General features: G+C 43.8%; 2 protein-coding genes across 5 annotated transcripts; one reads left to right on the top strand and one right to left on the bottom strand.

Annotated features, from left to right (window-relative positions):
- Positions 1–308: 308 nt before the first annotated feature.
- On the bottom strand, positions 309–15,776 carry lnpk (lunapark, ER junction formation factor). 4 transcript variants are annotated; one of them, XM_063211570.1, is made up of 14 exons: positions 15,672–15,776; positions 15,116–15,228; positions 14,976–15,017; positions 13,107–13,294; positions 12,297–12,355; positions 11,674–11,714; positions 11,008–11,091; positions 10,843–10,882; positions 10,344–10,649; positions 8,113–8,221; positions 7,146–7,216; positions 3,924–4,088; positions 3,149–3,304; positions 309–1,497 (listed from the first exon to the last, which is right to left on the bottom strand). In XM_063211570.1, the coding sequence occupies exons 2-14, from the start codon at positions 15,140–15,142 to the stop codon at positions 1,304–1,306; spliced, it is 1,482 nt and encodes a 493-aa protein (XP_063067640.1). In that variant the 5' UTR covers positions 15,143–15,228; positions 15,672–15,776; the 3' UTR covers positions 309–1,303. The 4 variants fall into 4 exon arrangements, with proteins under 4 accessions (XP_063067640.1, XP_063067642.1, XP_063067641.1 ...); XM_063211572.1 differs by having other exon boundaries at positions 10,476–10,649; XM_063211571.1 differs by having other exon boundaries at positions 15,683–15,770.
- A 273-nt stretch (positions 15,777–16,049) lies between these two features.
- Positions 16,050–21,219, top strand: ptcd1 (pentatricopeptide repeat domain 1). Its single transcript, XM_063212512.1, has 8 exons — positions 16,050–16,697; positions 16,896–17,036; positions 17,818–18,036; positions 18,237–18,338; positions 18,448–19,191; positions 19,916–20,032; positions 20,461–20,643; positions 20,878–21,219. The coding sequence occupies exons 1-8, from the start codon at positions 16,212–16,214 to the stop codon at positions 21,061–21,063; spliced, it is 2,178 nt and encodes a 725-aa protein (XP_063068582.1). The 5' UTR covers positions 16,050–16,211; the 3' UTR covers positions 21,064–21,219.
- The last annotated feature ends 125 nt before the right edge of the window (positions 21,220–21,344 follow it).

The following is a 21,344-nucleotide window of genomic DNA, read 5'->3' as shown; positions in this document are numbered from 1 at the left end:
CAAACAGAGGAGTGTTGCGGGACTGTACCATGCTCAGGTACCTCAGTCATGGAGGAGGATGGGGGAAGCACTGAATAATTACTCCCCCCAGTCGAACCGGCAACCTTTGGGCTACAAGTCTGACGCCCTAAGCGCTTACCCATGGCTGTCCTATACTACAATAAGGCAATCTGCTGTATACTACAATCACAGCATTGGTACACCTGGTCTTCAGGGATACATTTCAATATGCCACTAGTCGTTCACCCATTTTTATTCATTCTTGTCAACTCTTATTCTATTCTGAAGTGACAGACTCACCACAAAACTTGAATGAGGTTTCATTTTTTATTGACATGCCATGCCATGCATAAACACACAGCAAAACGCTGGTATATCAACATGTGGCACCCAGAACAGAACCTTATCAGATGTCCTGTATGACTGCATACTGTACAAACAGCAACACATACAGAGAAAAAATAGTAATAACTTATCAGTTAACCATAGTGCACATGTTCTAAAATAACACTGTAAATAAGCACAGTAGAAGTAGGCAGTGACACCATCCAAGACAGAACAGTTTGTATACCAGAGGGGGTATTCCAAGAACACAGTTCAGTAGTAAACCAGGTTAAGTTAACCTGGAGGAAGTGGTAAATCAGATAATACAACACCCTGGAGTCCTCATATTCTCAATTAGATGAGTTGTACTGGCTTTCTATTCACAGATTTACAGCTTTCTGTGGGTGAACTTAGCCAGGTTAATCACTTAACCATGTTCTCGGAGTATCTCTGGATCGCACTGACCTAGGGTGCCGAAACAGATGCTAGCACAGACCGTCAATCACACACACATAGAGCTGCCAGCTGTGAAATGGGGGCTTGTCAAACTGTTGCACATCAACATTTGAATTCGTCAGGGAAAAAGGCACGGAAACTATCATGTCAAATGTTGAGAAGAGGGTTTAAACAAAATAATTTTCCAATAAATAAACATGGCAAATCATAAAACATTGGCAAACGCTCACTGAAAAACAGCGCAGTTACTTGGCTTTTCATTATAAAGTCATTCAAACTTCTTCTAGGGATTTAAACTAGGCTAAATCCATGCTAGTTCTGGGCCCAACTAGTGCAAATGAAAACACACCTAGATGATGTAAACACGATGTAAACCAAACGGAGGAAAACCCTGTTGTTGCCTTTTTTAAAACAAGAAAACAAGAACAACCTTACTGTAAAATCATCTAAAAGAAGCCTGCACCTGTAACCCATTGTGAAAAAGCAGAACTGTCATGATTATTTAAAACCCAATCAACAGTTGTCACTCTGACTCCTCCTCTTCCTGCCTCCTGCTTCTCACTCCGCCCACCCCACTATCCTCTTGCGACCCAGGGGAGGGGCTACGCCGAGAGGGAGGCCTATGAGACTCCTCCCCCTCCTCAATCACTTCCTGGCTGGGCGTGGCCTCTTCTGTATCTGTATGCTGTTCTAGGGCATCTTCAAGCTCCTGCTCACCTGTATTAAAAAAAGAAAAAAAAGAAGAAAAGTCTGAAAATGTGTGTTTCATTCAAGTCTCATGAGTGGTAGTTTACTCAGAAATGTGTGTGTGTGTGTGTGTTCTGAGGCAAATTACTGTAAAGAATAGCTGTTGGACATCCCAGAGAGAGAGAGAGAGAGAGAGAGAGAGAGAGAGAGAGAGAGAGAGAGAGAGAGAGAGAGAGAGAGAGAGAGAGAGAGAGAGAGAGAGAGAGAGAGATTAGCAGAGCATTCCATACCAGATTAGACACCACAAAAGCATATGGCTTCTTAGTAATCAGACACACAGGCAAGCACCCACACCCCATACATAACCCCAACATGGAGAGCTTCGGTTTTCATCATTACCGTGTGCTTACAAACAGCAAACAAATAATAAACCAGGTTAAAAAAAGTCACCCAACATGGAATGTGGAAGTTGAAACGGAAAAAATATGGTTGTTATAGATTAGAAACACACAATTCATTCAATACACATTCATTGGACAGTTGTTACTCAGACACATAATGAACAAAACTGAGTTCACGTTAGGCTTGATTACACCACAAGCGCCGTTCAATCATAGCAGCAAGCAAGCACCCACAACCACACATCCAAAGACATCTTCTTGCTCAGTAAAGTAAGTTATTCTACATCTTAGGGGAAAGCGGAGTGCATTCAGGAACTTATATCTTGCTGTGGAGGTTGTGGAAGGCGTAGAAGGTGAAACGCATTTACTGTTGAACGTGCGGCTTATTTGCGCAAAGAAGAGAGAGTGATTAGTGGTTTTAAAAAGCACAATCTGTTTGCTCTGTGTGTTTGAGTAAGTTTGAAATCGCAAGTACTTTTGAAATGGTGCTGGGAACTGTGGTGTGCACGTGTCGTGTTTGCATTGGTATTAGTGTGTGTGCTCAACCAAATCTGCAGTGCACGATGGTATGGTGTGACCAGGGCTCTTAATGAACACCGGACCACCGACCAAATGCTGGTGAAACTTAAAGTTTGGCTGGTAGAAAAGACCAACTTACCAGCCACTTTGAGCCATGAGTGAGTGTCTCTTTGGCTAGAAACATACTAGCTACTTTGGCTGGTGATGAGAAAAGTTAGTTTAGCTACTTTGGCAGGTGAAGACAAAAGTTAGTTCAGAGCTCTGGGTGTGACTGATGAGTTTGTGAATGTGTGGCGGTTCATGTGAGTAGATATTAGACGTGCTTACAGAATGAGCTCATGACTGTAAGGTGGCAAAATGCCCATTCATGTTTTGTGTGTGTGTGTGTGTGTGTGTGTGTGTGTGTGTGTGTGTGTGTGTGTGTGTGTGTGTGTGTACCAGGAGACTTGAATGTGTAAAAGTATGTGTGAGGGAGTGTGTGCAACAGTGAATAAAGTGTGTGTGCGTGTGTGCGCACGTGCGTGTGCGTGTGTGTGCGTGTGCGTGTGCGTGTGCGTGTGCGTGTGTAACTGTGAATAGAACTGTGAATAGAAGTGTGTGTGTGTGTGTGTGTGTGTGTGTGTGTAACTGTGAATAGAACTGTGAATAGAAGTGTCTGTGTGTGTGTGTGTGTGTGTGTGTGTTTGTGTGTGTGTGTGTGTGTGTGTGTGTGTGTGTGTGTGTGTGCGTGCGTTTGTGTTTGTGTGTGTGCTCTAGGAGACCTGTATCTGGGGCTTTGCTGAAGCTGTGTACTTTACTCCATGGAGTTGGTGCAGCTGCGGGGGCCTGAGCAGTAGACCTAGTCAACACAACACCTCCAGAGGGCCCAGCAGTAGCAGACCTACCCAACACAACACCTGAAGTACCTCCCTTCCTTCCTACAACAGACACCATCGCAAACAACATCAGTTACACACACACACATCGTAAACCACACAAATCTCACACACACACCTCTGTGTTTATTACATTATGTTATAACTATGAATGAAAAAGAACATGAAACAACAGGCGCAAATGGGATGGAATTGAAGATCACACTTTCTGATGTGTTTCAATACCTGTAACATGAAAATGGGTTTAGAGATGAGATGGATCAGGACCGCTGATAAGCATGTCCCTCTTTGAGGGACTTGATAAGTGGTTTTGTCATAAAATGGGTAGATTAAATGGATTAGATCAGGACTGATGATAAATGTATGTCTCTTTCTGAAAATGCGTTGAAAATTTGAAGAATGGTGTTAGCAAAATGTTGGTGATTAGGGGCTCTAAAGGAGATAACACATGGTCAGAGTGTGTGTGTGTGAGTGTGTGTGTGTGAGTGACAGTATAATGACTAACGAGGCAGCCTAGCAGGCTGTTTGAAACTGTTGTAGTGGTAGTAGTATCTGTAGCTGAACGCCACGACTAGCTTTCCGTCTCTGAGCAGCGTCACGGCCGACAGTGCCCAGGTGCCAACCTCCTCCTCCTCCTCCTCCACCACCTGCTGGTGCCCACCTGTGCCCGCGTCGCTGTCCTCCGCGCTGTCCCGCGCCTCCGAGGAGTCAGGGGCAGGCGACCCGGAGCGCAGGCGTCTCTCGAAGCTGAACTCGGGAAGCCGCGGTGCCTGGGGGCGGGTCTTACGCGCCGGGTTCAGGAAGTAGCAGTAGGCGCACCTGTAGGCTGGAGGGCAGAGGACAGATTAGTCATCGTCCCACTGACGGAATTACAGGAACACAGACATTCCAGTGGCGGAATTACATTAAGGACAGGAACGCCATCATTCCACTGACGAAATTACATTTAGAAAGGGCATCATTCCACTGACGGAATTACATTTCATTACATTACATTCGTACAAAGCGACTAATGATTATTTATGTATTACTAAGGTACAGGATCGCCACCACTCCACTGATGAAAGTACATTTAGGAAGTAAGTAAGGAAATAAACAAGTGAAGCAAACTTCGCCCTTCATTCCTATGAGGGAGGCGAAGTTTAATATTATGCAAATGAGGAGCAAATTTTGCCTGTGGTAACCAATCAAATCAACAAACACAGCGATGACCTGATGACTATTGAGCTGTCAGAATGGAACACAGAATTCCGCCTCTCTTCGCTTTGCTCGTTTCGCCTGCATGTGTCCCCAGCGTGGTGGAAGTACATTTAGGAACACCACCACTACACTGACGCAATACCGTTTAGCTGATGCCTCCATACCCAGGACAGGAACGGCACCATTCCACTGGAGGAATTTCATTTATCCAAAGCGACTAATGGGTATTTCGGCACAAGGTATTAGCTGGAGTCCCTGGAGCAATGTGGATGCCTTGGAGGATGGGAGGCCATCGTTCCACTGATTTACCCATTAAAACCTTCTGCAGCTTCTGCGGAACACGAGCTTTAAGATTGCCTGCAGCATCTATGTGTATTTGCCTCTAACAGCATTGAGAAGCTTTCATACATAGTAGCTAATAGTTATTTAGGTACAGCCAGGGTGTATTAGTAGCAGTCCCTGGAGCAATGTGGATGCCTTAGATGCCTTGCTCAAGGGCACTTCAGTCACGATGAGGGTGTTGGATAGCACCCATATTATGCATACTAGTAAGGGATTCAAACCTGCAGCTCTACGAAGATTACGGGACCAAATTCCCTTAACATTAGGCCAAGGCTGGCCCATACACGATATACTGTACATACAGTACAATATGACATATAATACAGTATTCAATAACATTGGACAGGAGCATCAGCGTTATACGGATTGATACATTGTTGTAATTATGCAATGTTGCATCATACTGCATATCCGGTAATAACAATTCATGCATCATTTGACTCATGAGTAATGGTGAACATTTTAATAGCACATTGTGACAGCTGTTTGATAACCAAATAATTGTCAAGCTTTGCTAGTCATAATAGATAAAATCATTGGTAAATGTAATGTCTTTTGTGTGTGTGTGTGCAAGGGAGACGCCCAGAAAGGACCGGAAAAGAAAATAATGGGGCATGCACTTTTCGACTAGGCTGCCTTGAGTACCGCATTGTATACAGTGAGTCCAATATGTATTTGATCCCTTGCTGATTTTGTTGGTTTGCCTACTAACAAAGACATGATCAGTCAATAAATGTTATGATAATATGTATTCTAATATGGAAAGACAGAATATCAAAAAGAAAATCCAGAAATTAACTTAAGAGAATATATATTAATTTATTTCCATTTCATCGAGCAAAATAAGTATTTGATCCCCTGCCAACTGATAACAGTTCCGGGCCCACAGACCAGATGGGCACTTCCGATCAACTTGTCATCTGAACTAAAGACACCTGTACATACTAACATGCATAAAAGACACATTGAATCAGCAGAATCAGTCCATAGTATGAGTGAATCAGTCTCACTCCAACCTCACCAGCATGGGAAAGACCAAAGACCGGTCAAATGATATCAGGGACAAGATTTTAGACCTGAACAAAGATTAAATGGGCTGCAAAGCCACAAGAAAGAGACTGGGTATTAATGACCCAGTTGTTGATGCATTTCTTCCAAAATGTGAGGAATACAAAATGACTATCCATCAGCCTGTCTGGGGCTCTATACAAGATTTGACCTTTTGTAGGGAATTGATAATCATGAGAACAGAAAGAAAGCACCCTAGACCTGTACGGGATGGACTAGGCAATGATATCAAAGCTACTGGGACCAAAATCACTGAGAAAACTACTGGTAGCACTTAATGCCACAGAGGTTTAAAATCCTGTAGTGCACACATGGTACCTCTACTTCAGAAGGAACCTGTGCAGTCCCACCTGAGGTTCACCAACGGACATCAGACTGGTTTAGGATATGATAAGGAGGTGCTGTAGTCAGATGAAACCAAAATCAAGCTGTTTGGCATTACCTAACACAATTCAATGTGTTTTGAGAAAGAGTACTGCTGTCTATGATCCCAAGAACACCCTCCTCACCATCATGCATGAAAGTGGTATCATTATGGTTTGAGGGTGTTTGTCTGGCCAAGGCACAGGGCAACTTCACATCGTCAATGAATGGATGGAGGGAGAGATGTAATGTGCAATCCTGAGTGCAAACGTCCTTCCCTCCACCACTACACTGAAGGGTGGGCCATTTTTGGATCTCCCAACATGACAATAATACACAACATACAGTCAAAGCAACGAAGGAGTGGCTCAATAAGAAGCATATTAAAGTCGTGGAGTGGCCTACAGTCTCCAAATATTAACCCTATAGTAATTCTATGGAAAGAACTGATTTGCCAAGCTACAGACAACAAACTGTTAATGTTTTAGAGATAATATGCAAAGAAAAATGGGCAAAAATATTTTCTACTATATGCACAAACATTGTCATCAACTAAAAGAAGCATCTGACCTCAGTGCTAGACAACTAGGGCTTTGCCACAAAGCACTTTATCTTCTTTAGCTGGAGGGGTCAAATACTTATTTGCCTAAATTAAATACAAATAAATTAAAATATATTATTTTATGTTATTTTCTGGAATTTCTTTTTGATACTCTGTCTCTCCATGTTTGAATACATATTATCATAAATTTATAGACTGATCATGTCTTTATTAGTGGGCAAACCGGAAAAATCAGCAAGGGATCAAATACATATTGGACTCACTGTAGGTTTCCAAGTGACACCGCCAGTCTAAGCATTATCTTCTTATGAGTGTAAGGAACTGTAATGAGTGATTTAAAAGGCTCACCGACAAACTCAAACTCCTCCTTGAGGGCCATGCCATTATGGGAATAGCACTGCTGGCAGATGAGCGCATACCTGAGGACGAGAGAGAGAGAGAGAGAGAGAGAGAGAGAGAGAGAGAAAGTGAGAAAGTGAGAAAGTGAGAAAGTAAGTGAGGAGAAGAGAGCAATTGTAATCAACATGTGGTGAGCGTATATCTATGGACAAGAGAGTAGTGTCTTATAGATCCCAAAGGAAATGAAGATATCTCGCAGCATACACCCATACAACATCATATTACACATTGCATGACACATTAAGCATAAAGCACACACACACACACACACACACGGAAATCAACACAACGAGTAATGAAGCAGATTATTCCCCACACCTAGCTTTGAACATGGGTCTTGAGGGGAGCAACAAATCTCCATTCCAGATGAGATATGTGGCTATTCCTGTTTAGGTATGTTTAAGTTAAATTATGCAACAATTGGCATTTTGAAGATGTTAATGAACACTGAGAGCACATACCTTTTAAACCTCTTTTAAAAGGGAAAGGATCTTCATCTATTCACAAATGAAATCTTCTTCCCTTGTTTTTACAGGTGCTAAATAAATCGATGCTATGAACTATCCTTGGGCTGCGTATGCGTATGCGTGTGTGTGCGTGTGTGTGTGTGTGTGCGTGTGTGTGTGTGCGCACCGGCTTTCAGAAACCTCTCTGCTTGAATAGCTGACATGAACTGACTGAGTCTGGCGTGCGTGTGAGGTCTACTACTTCCGCCCCATTTGCTACATTTACTGTGTTCGTACAGTGAGTACAATGTGCGTGTAAGATGTCTACACTACCTGTTCAGCATGTTAGCACAGTGAGTCTGGTGTGTGTGTGTGTGTGTGTCTACTCTAGCAGTTTTTTCGTACAGCGAGTCTGGTGCATGTGTGTGTGTGAGAGAGTGTGTGTGTGTGTGTGTGTGTGTCCATTCTACCTGTTCTGAGGTCCGTCCCCCACCAGGTACTCGATGACACGGTCCACTGCCCCCCTCTCTCTTGGCAGGATGGGACGCACCAGCTGGGGACCAGGGGGGTGCTGTCCAACTGCCACGTACACACACACACACACACACACACACACACACACACACACACACACACACACACACACACACACACACAATTAGTACAGGATAAGATAAGGATAGGAAATGTGTGATATCAGAAAAATGCTACATGCCCAACAAAGAAATAAATACACAAAGAGGAGTAGCAATTAAAACACATTATCCAAAGCAACCCAATCAGCGATGGCAAACAGGGCCCTGGGGATGCATGCGACTTAATCTAATGAAAATGTAACAGAGTGTTTCTAGTCCCCATAAAATCAAACTGTGTTATTAACGTATCAATTGGGCCGACGAACACACAGGAAGACAAGGTCATTGCGTCTAAATCCCTCCAGTGAGGCAGATAAAAAAAATTAACAATAAGACTGCACATGGTGTACAGACATGAAGGCCTACGCTATCAAACCCATAAAAAATGAAAACATGAGCACAGGCACAAGGACACATCTACCAGGCACTGCAGAGAAGATATGGTTACAAAAACTGGCCATTCAAATCGATCCTAAACACAAGACAAAAAAACACACCATACTATACTACTGTATGACACACGCATAACACAGGCAATAGTTTGGGAGACTTTTAACTGCATGCAGGAGGAACAAGAATGAGTGTTGTACGGACATGGTCATGCAAGGGGGATGGTTTAGTTTCAGGGGAGCCTCAACCATTTGCTGCTGTATTCGCCTTAGTATTCAGCTGCTCAGCCACTGACTTTTAACTGCGGGATTTATCTTATGTAACCTATACCTATACAACACGAGAATGCATGTGAGCCATTCGTAAGAGGCTTGGCAGATTAAACCATGACATACCACATCACATATGGCCTATCACACAGAGAGGCCTATTGAGCAGTCCTTGTGACGCGACCCACTGCTGTGCTGTTCGACTTAAGGGGAGCTGCATACCTTTTGTGGCCACTGGCCAAGCTAAGCAACAAGGGGAGTCGATAATACCGCTGACACCACCTCAGTACAATGCGCAGAACTACTCACTACAACCAAAGTTGATCAACGTCTTGTTTGCCACAAGTACTGTACAGTTGGTCTATTATGATGAGCTTCTGCACTTCTAGCTCTATTATGGAGACACTCTGAGATGCTGGGTCTATTATGGAGAGCTTCTGAGGTGCTGGGTCTATTATGGTGAGGGTCTAAGGTGCTAGGTCTTATGAGGAGGTTCTAGCTCTATTATGGTGAGGTTCTGGGGTGGTAGAGTGCTGGAGTCTCTATAGTGGGTGATGTGTTAAGCCGGGCTCAAACTATACAACTTTAAAATCGTGTCACACTTATTGTAAATACAGTTTGTAGAATCACAACTGTCACTCTGATTGCCAACACCAACCCTGATTGCCAACACCAAGACAATGGCCGATTTCAAGTCGTAACCATCAAACAGTGTTTGATAGCTACAATGTAAGATCAGCGAATCTTTGAAATGGCTAAATTCTATCTAAGAATGTCACACACAATATGGAAATCTTGCCCGACAATCGCTTGCGATGGTCCTGGGGGTTAACGTTCTACCGATTGTCATAAGGGCGGTTTTCAGCCAAGAATCAGGCAGATAGTCGTGTAGTTTGAGCCCAGCTTTAAGGGTAAAGGGCATTGGCCTGTCCAGTCCGCTGTTAAACTTGCGACATTACGCAATAAATAGTTCTATCCCTGATATCCTAGCCCTCCTGATATCTTATCAATCTAGAAGGCCGAACTGTGCTGGCGGTACTGCGGCTGGACAGGTGATCTCTGGCACCTCCACTTTGATGCCCCATAGTGGCATCACCAGCCCTGACCAAACACAGTCTTACATAGGAGACGGTAATTATGCAAAATCTTCCAGATAATTACTCTTTCGGCCATTATAATTTACTTTTTCTGCTTCTGATTTCAATCATATGTTTCGTCAAATCACTTGCATACACTTTTGACTAACCATTCATTTTTCAGTGTCTGGTGTCGTTAACCTAAATAGATGCCCAAAGGCATGGTGGTCAACATGGCTGCACAATGTAGGGAGCGGCCTCGAGAGACTATGGCACCAGACCTGTGACCCTGTAACCCTGGCAGCTGTCCCTGAGCGAGCGGAAGGCTAACCTGGCCCCATGAGCGGACTGTAGGGGGTGGGTAGAGGGTTCCTCCTCATGGGGGTGGCACTCTGCGCAGGGTGGGGGGTGGCGCTTGTGCTCGGGCCCGGGCCCGCGACTGCACCCGTCTCGGGGGGCCCACCTGGGGCGGACCGGGGCATCATGGAGGGCCCGGCTGGGGTGCCGGCGACACCGCCGGGGGTCATGCCAGGGGTCATGCCAGGGGTCATGCCAGGGGTCATGCCTGGACCCTGGCCTGGAACTGGTCTCTGTCCTGGAACTGGAGTGCCCATGGGAACGTTACGCCGACGCAGATCTGGAGAGGAAAGGTGAGAGGAGAGACATTTTTTAAAATACCTTGCCTTTGGCATCAATACATGGCTGACTAATAAATGTCACATTTCAATGTGTTGATGGATGACATTCAAACACCGATGATAGTGCATCAAGAGAGGAGAGACAGTTGACTATGTGACAAATGCATTGATGACAAAGCCTCCAAAGCTGACCTGGTCTGAGAGGGGTTCCTGAGGGTGCGGCCTCTGCCTCCTGAGGACACAAAACAAACATTGTTTCAAAACACCACCAGGAAAGTCTACGTTAGCCGTAAGCATGAAATAAACACTTTCCTCCAGCAGTAACAGAGGACAGAAGCAGAGGCAAAGGTCACTCACTGCTTTCTTTTTTGCCTCGGGGTCGAATCTCTCCAAGATGAGCTTGGCATTCTTATACGTTTCCTTTTCCATCACCTCTTCCAACTGGGAAACAGAAACATGCAGTATGTCAGAGTCTCAGCAAGCAAATAAAGTAAACAGCAGAAATGCATCTAACAGATTGAACTTCCAGATCTACGGTCTACGTACAGACGATCTACGATCTACAAAAAACATATAGTGCAGAGCCACAACACAAACACATAACACCCAACACCCACACACACACTTCACATAATTTACATACATTCCATCAATAGATATCCATAGATGTAGTGTATGTATCGATGTGCAAATACGGTATAGTACCAATGGTAAGTGCAAATATAATATAGTACTCTATGTGTAAATACAGTACCAAATAGTCAGTATTTTATTCTAGATTTGGCCAAAGAAGTCTCTCAGGACTGCCATGCCTGAGCCTAATGAGGTCAGAGAGAGAGAGACAGAGCGGAGAGAGAGAGACAGAGCAGAGAGAGACAGAGTGGCGTAGAGAAAAGGGACGACATGGGTAGAAAACTAGGGCACTGTGAGCATGACAAGATGGCTACTCACAGACAACGTGCTGCTTTTAGCTTAAGGTTAAAGTAGCAGAAGGCTTAAAGACAGCGATAAAGGAATACTCACAATCTTCTTTTTCTCAACTTTCAAATCTTCAAGTTTGTCATCTAGGTTAAACAAGCACATAACAACATTAGGTTTGAGTTTCATTAACCACTAGAGTCTCTTCATGCTATTTCAAGTGTTTAAGTTAAAGGAACAGACCACCCCTTTTTGATTTTCACATATGTGCAGTATTGCCATGTATTATTCATGAATGTGCATATCATTTTCGTCTATGTGCTTGCATTGCCCCGTTTAACAGTATAGCCAAATTAAGCATACTAATGCAAGTCTATGGTACAAATTTAAACATCCTCAAATGTACTTATAAACCATTTTAAAATTAATGTAAAATTCACCAGAGTGTAAAACAGCAGTTTAATTCTGTCCAGTGATCACTTGTGACTTGATGCTAAAGATACCAGTTACTTCCAGTGATTATGCTAAGCTATGCTAATAATTCTGATCCAATGAATCTAAGAACTGAAAACACTGAGAAGAAAATTATATGCACATTCACGAATAATGCTGGGAAATACTGCAAATATGTGAAAATCAAAAAAGGGTGGTCTGTTCCTTTAAAGATACGGCACAAGTTAAATTGGACATGCAAGTTAAAAGAAGAGGCGTTAGAGAAAAGGACTCACTGTTTCTCTCTGTTCTCTTGGAAAACAAGAAAATCAGGAGTTTCCGAACGAACCACACTCTAGTGACAAACAAGAGACAGCAGGCAGATTTAAGTTGCATGGCATCACACACGGAAAAATACTGTACACAAACAAGTATGCTAAATGAATTTTTGGTGTTTTCAAAGTCAACACATGCCACAATGGCTGGATAATTCTTAACAAACTATGCCATCAATTCAATGATATGCAAACAGACTTAGGAAGCAAACTACAAGTCCTTCCTTGGTAGTGTCAGTTACAAGAAAGGGGAAATAAATGTCTCTCTCATGACCCATCTACATGCAATTGAATTTAACCCACCAAAAAGAAGCATGCTTTTAACAGGCAATGTACATTACATAGGACGCACCCAACCCGTGCTATTATAGACAGACGTTGGCACACTTGAAATCCATGGAATAAATGCAATGCAACTAGCAGTAACTGCATTTATTCCAAAGAAAATCAAGGTGCCCGGTAGCTCAAACAAATACACAAGTCATCAACAAGGGTGCAGACCTCTGTCAATCAGGATGTAAATCAGCCTTGGTCCTGCACCCTGACCAATGGATGTGCACAATTTGCAGTCCTTACTTACTGTGCATGCAGATCGGATCACCGGCAATAATTACCTAATCACTATTCACTGAAAAACGCTTAATTACCTCATAACAGGGCTATGACACTGCCATGAGTCATAAGTAACAGACTAGATTAAGACATGGCTATTTTGATGAGAAGAAGTTTCTAACAGAGGCTCTGCATGAAAGGTTTCTGAACCCTACTCACAGCACGGGAAAGGCCAGCATGGGCAGCGCCATGACGATGCGGGCGCCCCACTCGTCGGGCAGGTAGCAGAAGTAGATGCCGAAGCAGGTGAGCAGGTACAGCACTGAGGAGTAGAAGAGGAAGCGGCCCACCCACAACTTCTGAAGACGCTGGTTCTTAGCTCGGAACTCCTCCAGGTCCTTTATGTCCTGCTCAGGCGAGAGAGAGGGAGAGAGAGAGAGAGAGAGAGAGAGAGAGAGAGAGAGAGAGAGGGAGAGAGAGAGAGAGAGAGAGAGAGAGAGAGAGAGAGAGAGAGGCGGAGAGGTCAAGCCTGTTGTACCTGTCCTATACATTGTCCACCTGACTGACAGCTGGAACCCCATACTAATAGGAAGAATTAGTGCTGTGCGATATGGAAAAGAAATACGGATTACTTCATATCATGATAACGATGCATATCACGATATACCACAGTTATGCATGTTTTCAGTTATTCCAAATCGTATTGTGTCAAATTGCAAAGCCATGTTTCTTTGAAATGGATCTTTTTATTCTTCTTTTCACAGTTTTATGAACTGTGAAGCAGGATGACAACAAGAAATGTTATTAAATTATACTAAACTGTATTTAATAGCTGTAATAATGGATAAAATTAGCCAATCAGGATAAAAACGATATAGAAGAAAAGGCACGATAGAGATATCATCATATCGCTAAGCCCGAGAAAGAATACATAAAGGGGATTTGCCTAAGAACACCTGCACCCTCATGCATAACTGAAGTGCCTACAAGGAGAATAATGAACCCAGTTCTTCTGACCTGTACCCTCACCTGTGGCTGAAGTGGTCATACCGGTCATACGTACATTGACAACGCACCTGTGGCCTAAGGGAGAGGGAGTTGGCCACCGGCCTGAACTCTAAACTTGTAGGAAAAATAAGCTACTACTAGGGGAGTAACCTTGAGTTACCTCTCCTGTACCCTCATCCATCCATGGCTGCAGGGCCCTTGAGCTAGGCATCAACCACCACAAAAAGTCCTCGCTCAAACAATGGCCAGTGACACTAAATAAGAGTTGACAGCTAAATGTATGGTAATGTAATTCACAACACGAAATGTGAAATGCAACATGATTTGTGAAATGAGACAAATTTGTGAAATGTGACAACAAATTAGGCCTTTTATGTCATTGAAGAGGGACATTTACACAGTGTATCACAATGTTGCAAGTTCATGAAGAACTACTGATCTTTTTTAAACATTAAGAACCTCGTTGTTGCAGAAAGTGTTAGCACAAACCATTAGACTACATCGGCCACACAGACAGTGACAGTGTGTGTGTAGTAGGGAATCACAGAAGGCTCAGGCTCAGAGCTCTGTGTTTGGTCCATGGGATTAACCGTCTGTGGCCCAGGCCAAGGCACTGTGACTGACACCAATGTTTATTCCATGCCAAGACTATTCCACTAGGCTGTTACCATGGGGATATGAACAAGCATATGTGTGACGACACACAGACAGACACACACACACAGACACAGACACAGACACAGACACAGACACAGACACAGACACACACAGACACACACACACACACACACACACACACACACACACACACACACACACACACACACACACACACACACACACGAAAGGCAGAACTCTGGACCTGAGTCAGAAAGGCTTGTATAGGTCAGCCAAAATACTTTCAACCCAGCCAGAAAGACACGTGTGCATGTCAGTCTAAAATACATATCTGCAGTAAGAAGAACTACAGCAATTAGAGGAGTGACCGATACAATAAGTCAGAGAAGGTAGAGTCGGAGGGATGAAGCCATACACACTACACACACGGAGAGAAAGACAGCAATTTGGTGAAATGCCTACCTTGTCCAAGCCTTCTAAGAGCTCCACCGTGGAAGGCTTGGCCTGATAGAGATATTTGAGAGTAAAGATTATTATTATAACGTTTATTAAAAAAAGAACCACATTAGCAATATTTACGGTTAATAATGACAAAAGTGTACCCTCCAGCGTGAAAGAACCACTCCCATTGCTAGAGCCCAGCACCGACTGCCTCAGAAGAACAACAGCCACCCAGGAGACCTCCTTCCTCAAAGAAAGGGATGCAAGCCCTTACCTGAAAATTACAAATGCACTTATGTCAACGAGTGTCCATTACTAATGTACTTCTGGTTGTAAACAATAGCATCAGCCCAACAACGTGATGAAAGTGGTCGGTCGGCATTAGCAAGTCAGAGCAAGCCATTCACTTCATCTATGAAACCAGTTCAAACGTGACCACATAGCTGGCGAAATTAGTTAGCAAGGTTCACAACGCATTCTTCTGATTAGATAAGCAGACACACATTACAACATAATTCAGACAATTGGAGACAAAATCATCATAGATGTACAGTAGATGCGCCTTACATTACACCCAGACATCAACAACAGCAGCTAGTGTTAACGTCAACTTATCTTAGACGTTATCTGTCTAACGTAATCGAATGCATGCCATTTACTCAGATTCTTATCTTAATTTCAGTAAAACGACACCCTATACAAACTAAACACCTTTACCATTCACACACCAGTTACTCTTTGTTCAATCCAGTCCTACACCAGTTCAACAATGATTGTTATCCCAATCGTCCATTCTCCGACCTGTTTATGCCCTCTCCCTGCTTGGGGACTCTTAATTTGACAAACTCTTCTCCCCGGAAAGTAAGATCTGTTTTCCGGAAATATTTACATAAAAGCAACAGAACTCAGAATGCTTTTCGGAGATGATCTCTGTGTGGATAAATTGTCGATTTAACACGCATTGCGCTTTTATTAAGCGTTTCAAGTTAGCAGGTAATTTACTGATAAATATTATGTAATTACACAGGCATAACACAAGAAGAAAATGTATCATAATCGTTTATGATCTGCACATCAGGGATTGATTTGATATGCCTTTTCCAGACTTACACATGCGTCATTTTGAGGTCAGGAAATGCATCTCCACACGAGTAGTGATGTGTTTGGGATTGAGCTGTGTCAATTTTGTGCATTATTGCTGGGTTGTTAATGAGTTCCGTTTGGTCGTTTATGTTATGATCGTCTAGCACTTCCATAATGTTACGTTTCTCATTTCATTCCTGTCTTAGAACAGGTTTAGGAGTAGTCTATCAGAGTGGTCAGCATCTCTCCTTCGTTAGAAACAGTGCAATCTCATGGCTGCCCCTGCCGAGGTCAAACACTTGGCATTCGGGAGCTGCATCGTGTCTACTCCTTCAACAAAGACAGGTTTCACAGTCAGTACAGCAAAAGCCCCGTCGCAAGCAGAGGGCTAGCACGACTGCATCCACCATCAACGTCCCTGGTAGAGTAGTGGAGCCTGACGCAGACACGTCTGAAGCCCATCTTTCATTTGGTGATCACTCTCAAGGGTTCGTCCACAGAAAGGCATTCAGGAAGTCCTCTCCTCAGTACCTGGATCTGCAGTACGGTGATGGAGGGGAGGAAGAAAAGCCTCGGCCAAAATTTAAATCCAGGACGGGAAGGATAAACACACCATATTGGTACTTTCTGCAGTGCAAGAAACTCATCAAACAGGACAAGGTAACGTGACAGTTCCACTGACAGAAACATTAGAAATGTTCAATGTCCGCGACTACTGACTGTACTCTAGGTCTACTGTACTGTTAATTCTTACATTGATTGGTCATTGGGTTGCCCCAATTACTGTATAAGGCTGGTCATTTGACATTTTGATTATGCTTTGCATAACCTGAACAATCTTCCTTCGCTACTGCATAGCTGGCTGAGGCATTGAACATGTTTGAGACCGAGATGCTGAAAGGGGAAAGGCTTGAGCCTGAGGAGTTCAACTACACCGTGCTGATTGGTGGATGTGGCCGCGTTGGATACACAAAGAAGGCCTTCAAGCTGTACAATGACGTAGGTTAATTGCACAGTGCTACTATTTAATCAGCTATTCCACCTATCTGCATACTTCATCACCCACCCACCACTGTTACTGTCCTTAATCAAAAAATGATGTTATCTCCTTACCCTTCTAAAATCTGAGTGATTCTTTCAGCCATGTTGATGTTAATATGGTGATTTTGATGTTATTTTGCTGATGTGTTAATGATAGGCTGAACAATCATGAGAGTTCATCCCATCCTTCCCTTTGACCTCTAGCCTTGTTCCTGTGTTGCCCCCTCCTTTATGGAGAAATCCCAGCGGTTTCCCTGCCGTCAAGCAGCTCAAAATGGCTTTTTGGGGGGCTTTCCCCGCCTAGTCAATATCCTGATTGCAAATGAGAGATTAACTTTTGATTAATGTTTTACGCCTCACATCACAAGGCCAGAGAAAAGGAAGAGGGGAACTAGGATGACTTGGGAGACATAAGTTACAGTAGGGTCTTTCCATTATCCTAACTCCCATCCTCCTTTGTGCTTGCAGCCTCACAACATCATTGACGGCAGAAGTTTAATTCAATAAATCACAAAAGCGCAATTCAAAGGTCCTTTTCTCATTTGCTATGTGGATGTTGAATGGGGGAAAGGTCCCACAAAAGTTGTTTTGGCTAGGCTGACAGTGGGGAAACTTAAGTGTTTTCTCCACAGAGTTGGCGCGTCAGCAAGGTGCGAGGCCACACAAGCACAGGTCGAGAATGGATGTTAAGATAATGGAATGTATCCATTGACTCATGTGTCGTTTGTCCCCTCCCCAGATGAAGAAACGAGGCATAGAGCCTACAGATGCAACCTACACAGCTCTCTTCAACGCTTGTGCTGAGTCGCCTTGGAAACAGGCGGCCCAGGAGCAGGCTCTGAAACTGGAGCAAGACCTGCGCAGGAAGAACATTCCCCTCAACTCCATTACCCATCATGCCTTGCTGAAGACCATGGCCCTCACTGCTGACCTCCAGAGCGTTTTCCGCATTTTCAGGGTAATGACAGTCACCATGTTTATGTGGACAGTATTATTAGTAATATGTCCTACAGAATGTGAGAGGAGGTTGAAGAAATGTCGTGTCTGTTGAACATAAAGGCAAATTTTGCTTTTCTTTCTCTTTCCACCCCCACTCTCTTCCCTTTCTTCATCTTTCGCGTTCTCTTCCTCCATATGTGTGCGTGTATCTGTGTGCAGGATATGCTGAAAAGTGGTCACTACCCAACGCAAGAAACGTTTCACTATTTGCTGATGAGCTGTGTTCAAGACAAAACTAATGGGTTCAGACTTGCACTGCAGGTAATATATGTATCTTAATGTCCTCTATGAGATCAAATGCACAAACTTATACCTATAAACCAGGCCTGTGTGTTTATAACAGTTAATGAAGAAATGTTATATTTTATAGGTTTGGCACCAGATGCTGGGCATGGGAATAAAGCCAGACGGGCCAAACTACAATATTTTACTGCGCGCAGCACGAGACTGTGGGATTGGAGATGTGACTCTTGCCTCTAAATTGCTCTTAAAGAAAGAGAAAAAGGACCCTCCTGTGGCACTCCAGGCAGGGAAGAACAGAACCAGACAGAAGTATCACTCCATGCCTCTGGACGTCAACACTTTCGAAAGCGAGTTGTTTGTTGAAACGCATTCTCAGCAGGCACAGAAACACAGCACAGACTCACCCAATAGTCCCAAACCAGAGAATGTGGACTCGCACACACATCAATCCCATACAGGAATCAAAAACAATCCAACGACTCCTGACCATCAGTTCGCCCTTCAGACCCTCTCAGACAGCAGTACATCTATTTGCTCACCTTGTCCTGATCCTCTGACGGTCCTTCCAAACCTCCTGGACCCGGCTACGATACGTCAACACGAGGTGGTGTCCCTGGGGGCTGTCAGCAGTGCATCCGACAGGCTGGCCCTGATTGGGAACATGAAGGGCTTCCTGGGCAAGATGGCGGAGCACGGCCTGCAGCCCACCCTGAAGACGCTCACTCTGCTGGCGGACGTTGTGGAGCCCGGCGGCGACGTGGTGCAGAGCCTCCTCACAGTGGCCAGTGACAACAAGGTCAGGCTGGACGTCGCCTTCTTCAACACGCTGGCCAAGAGGGCGGCCAATGCCGGGGATCTCCCTGGGGCAAAGGTGAGACTCATGTCACGGGCACCATTGTCACTTGCTCTTTTGATCGCCTGATACCTTCTCAGTGTTGATAGAATTAATGCATGATGGTGTAAAAATAGACAATGTCTACCCATTTCTTTTGATTGAGGCATGCAGCAAGATTCTAATCCCATAGAGTGGTAACAAATCATTTTAAAATTGTGTAATTAGTTACTGTTTTTTTCACACTTCCGCCACTTAATGATCCCAGGTATTCGAGTGTTAAGTAGGTGTGAATCTTTCCAAGTGACCATAACAATATTATCATTTATTAGTTTACGTGACGTGTTTAATGTTCACAATTCACCATCATTTGCAGGCAGAGTATACTAGAGTATGCAGTGATTGGTCTTTAATGCACTCTCCCTCAGTTACAAATGTCAACAATACAATACAACATGTATTACAACTATGAAGCTGACTCAAAGCGCTTTCAAAATACACATACACATACACATATACACATTCCCACATTCCCACACCAGCTCTGGAGGCTGCCGTACGGCACCAGTTTTCTGAGGTACACACACACACACACACACACACACACACACACACACACACACACACACACACACACACACACACACACACACACACTAATAGTCCTAAAATAGAGATTACTCTGGAACCAAAAATATCCCTCTTAGCTCTGTCCAAACCCTATGCTCATGTCTTTTTCTGATTGTGTTCATGCTGTTTTCAGGCTGTATTGGAGCTGATGACCAACAGGAAACTATCTCCAAATGTGCAGTCTTTCTGTAACGTGGCATTGGCCTGCAGCACAAAACACGACGGACTACAACTGTTGTCTAACATGGAGGTATTGCGGGTTCAAGGGCTGATGGGAAATGGTGTTCTTTCATCTTGTGACTTCATTTCACATGCTTGCCTGGCTCCATAGAGGTCCCGGCTGCCCAGTTATGACAGCTGTGGTCTAGAAGTAGCCTACATAAACACTCTTCTTGACAGTCGCTGGTCTGGTCATATCTTGCAGACCTGTGGACTGGAAAAGAAGGACACATTTGATAGTGGGCTCTTTGATCAGCTCTTTATCTTATGTGGTGATTCATAGTTTGACAATCAAATCTTCAAATGTATCATTCAGTAGTGAAATAAATTACCATCATTTTGAAACATGATCCATATTTAGAACAGGCCATTTTGCGTTGCTTTTCTTGTTGTTTTTATGTTTTCATTCCATGACCATTATGGTTTCACACACTGTGTCTTGTGTTTCCCTCCATGCAGTCTTGTGGCGTTGCACCAAACGCCCACGTTTACAGTGCCCTCATACGACAAGCGACCAGACGTCTGGACTATGTCTACCTGAAGGAGATTCTGACGTCCATGCACGAGAAGCAGGTCGCCCCCAACGAGGTTATCATTAGACAGCTGGAGTTCGCAGCTCAGTATCCTCCGAAATATGACCGGGTGAGTTTTATCACCACGAAACAAAAGTGCATAAGTAATTAATTCACTATCGCACTAGTATTACAGTACATCAGTTTGCAAGTCCAGATTTTGGCTAGCGTGTCCATGTCCTCTTCTTTTGTACGTTGCTTTGGACAAAAGTGACTGTTAATGTGTAATGAAATATTATGCTATTGTCCTGATTTCCATTTTCAATTTTGTACTTTTTGTTTCTTTCTCTCTCTTTTATTGCAGTATAAATCCAAGAACACGTACCTGGAGAAAATTGATGGTTTTCGTGGGTTCTACAGAGTGTGGTTACAGATCATGCCTGGGCAGGAGACTCCTCACCCATGGGAGAGGTTCCAGCTTCAGAAGACAGAAACAGAAGGGGACAATGACAAAGCAGCCGGCCAATTAAAAAGCAGCTCTCACACCTAGCCAAAGACTTGTCATCTTCACTGTTCATAGACCTAAATAACATTTCTTGATTGTGTGTGTATATTGTGTAAATATTTCATACCCAAGACAGTGACAATAAAAATATTTTTTTCATGTGAAGTCTTTGATTGATATGTCTGGATTTTGCAGAAGCATACAATGTAAATAGGCAAAGGAAGCAGTTTTACCAAGTAAAGTACAGCACACAGCACTGACTGACTAGGCATTGCAAGGTTTGGCTGCCAGGTAGACTAGACTGGATGACCTGAAGACCTGTCTTC

The sequence above is a fragment of the Engraulis encrasicolus genome, chromosome 12 (genome assembly GCF_034702125.1).
Source record: "Engraulis encrasicolus isolate BLACKSEA-1 chromosome 12, IST_EnEncr_1.0, whole genome shotgun sequence".
Classification (NCBI taxonomy): domain Eukaryota; kingdom Metazoa; phylum Chordata; class Actinopteri; order Clupeiformes; family Engraulidae; genus Engraulis; species Engraulis encrasicolus.
This window is presented reverse-complemented; position numbering and strand designations above follow the sequence as displayed.

Coding starts and splice junctions, on each gene's coding strand:
- ptcd1 (XM_063212512.1), top strand. CDS start 16,212: ATGTTACGTTTCTCATTTCATTCCTGTCTTAGAACAGGTTTAGGAGTA. Junction 18,339..18,447: donor GGTTCAGACTTGCACTGCAG/GTAATATATGTA, acceptor TATATTTTATAG/GTTTGGCACCAGATGCTGGG. Junction 19,192..19,915: donor GGGATCTCCCTGGGGCAAAG/GTGAGACTCATG, acceptor TGCTGTTTTCAG/GCTGTATTGGAGCTGATGAC.
- lnpk (XM_063211570.1), bottom strand. CDS start 15,142: ATGGGAGTGGTTCTTTCACGCTGGAGG. Junction 15,018..15,115: donor TGGTTCTTTCACGCTGGAGG/GTACACTTTTGT, acceptor TATCTCTATCAG/GCCAAGCCTTCCACGGTGGA. Junction 1,498..3,148: donor CAGCAAAGCCCCAGATACAG/GTCTCCTAGAGC, acceptor TTTTTAATACAG/GTGAGCAGGAGCTTGAAGAT.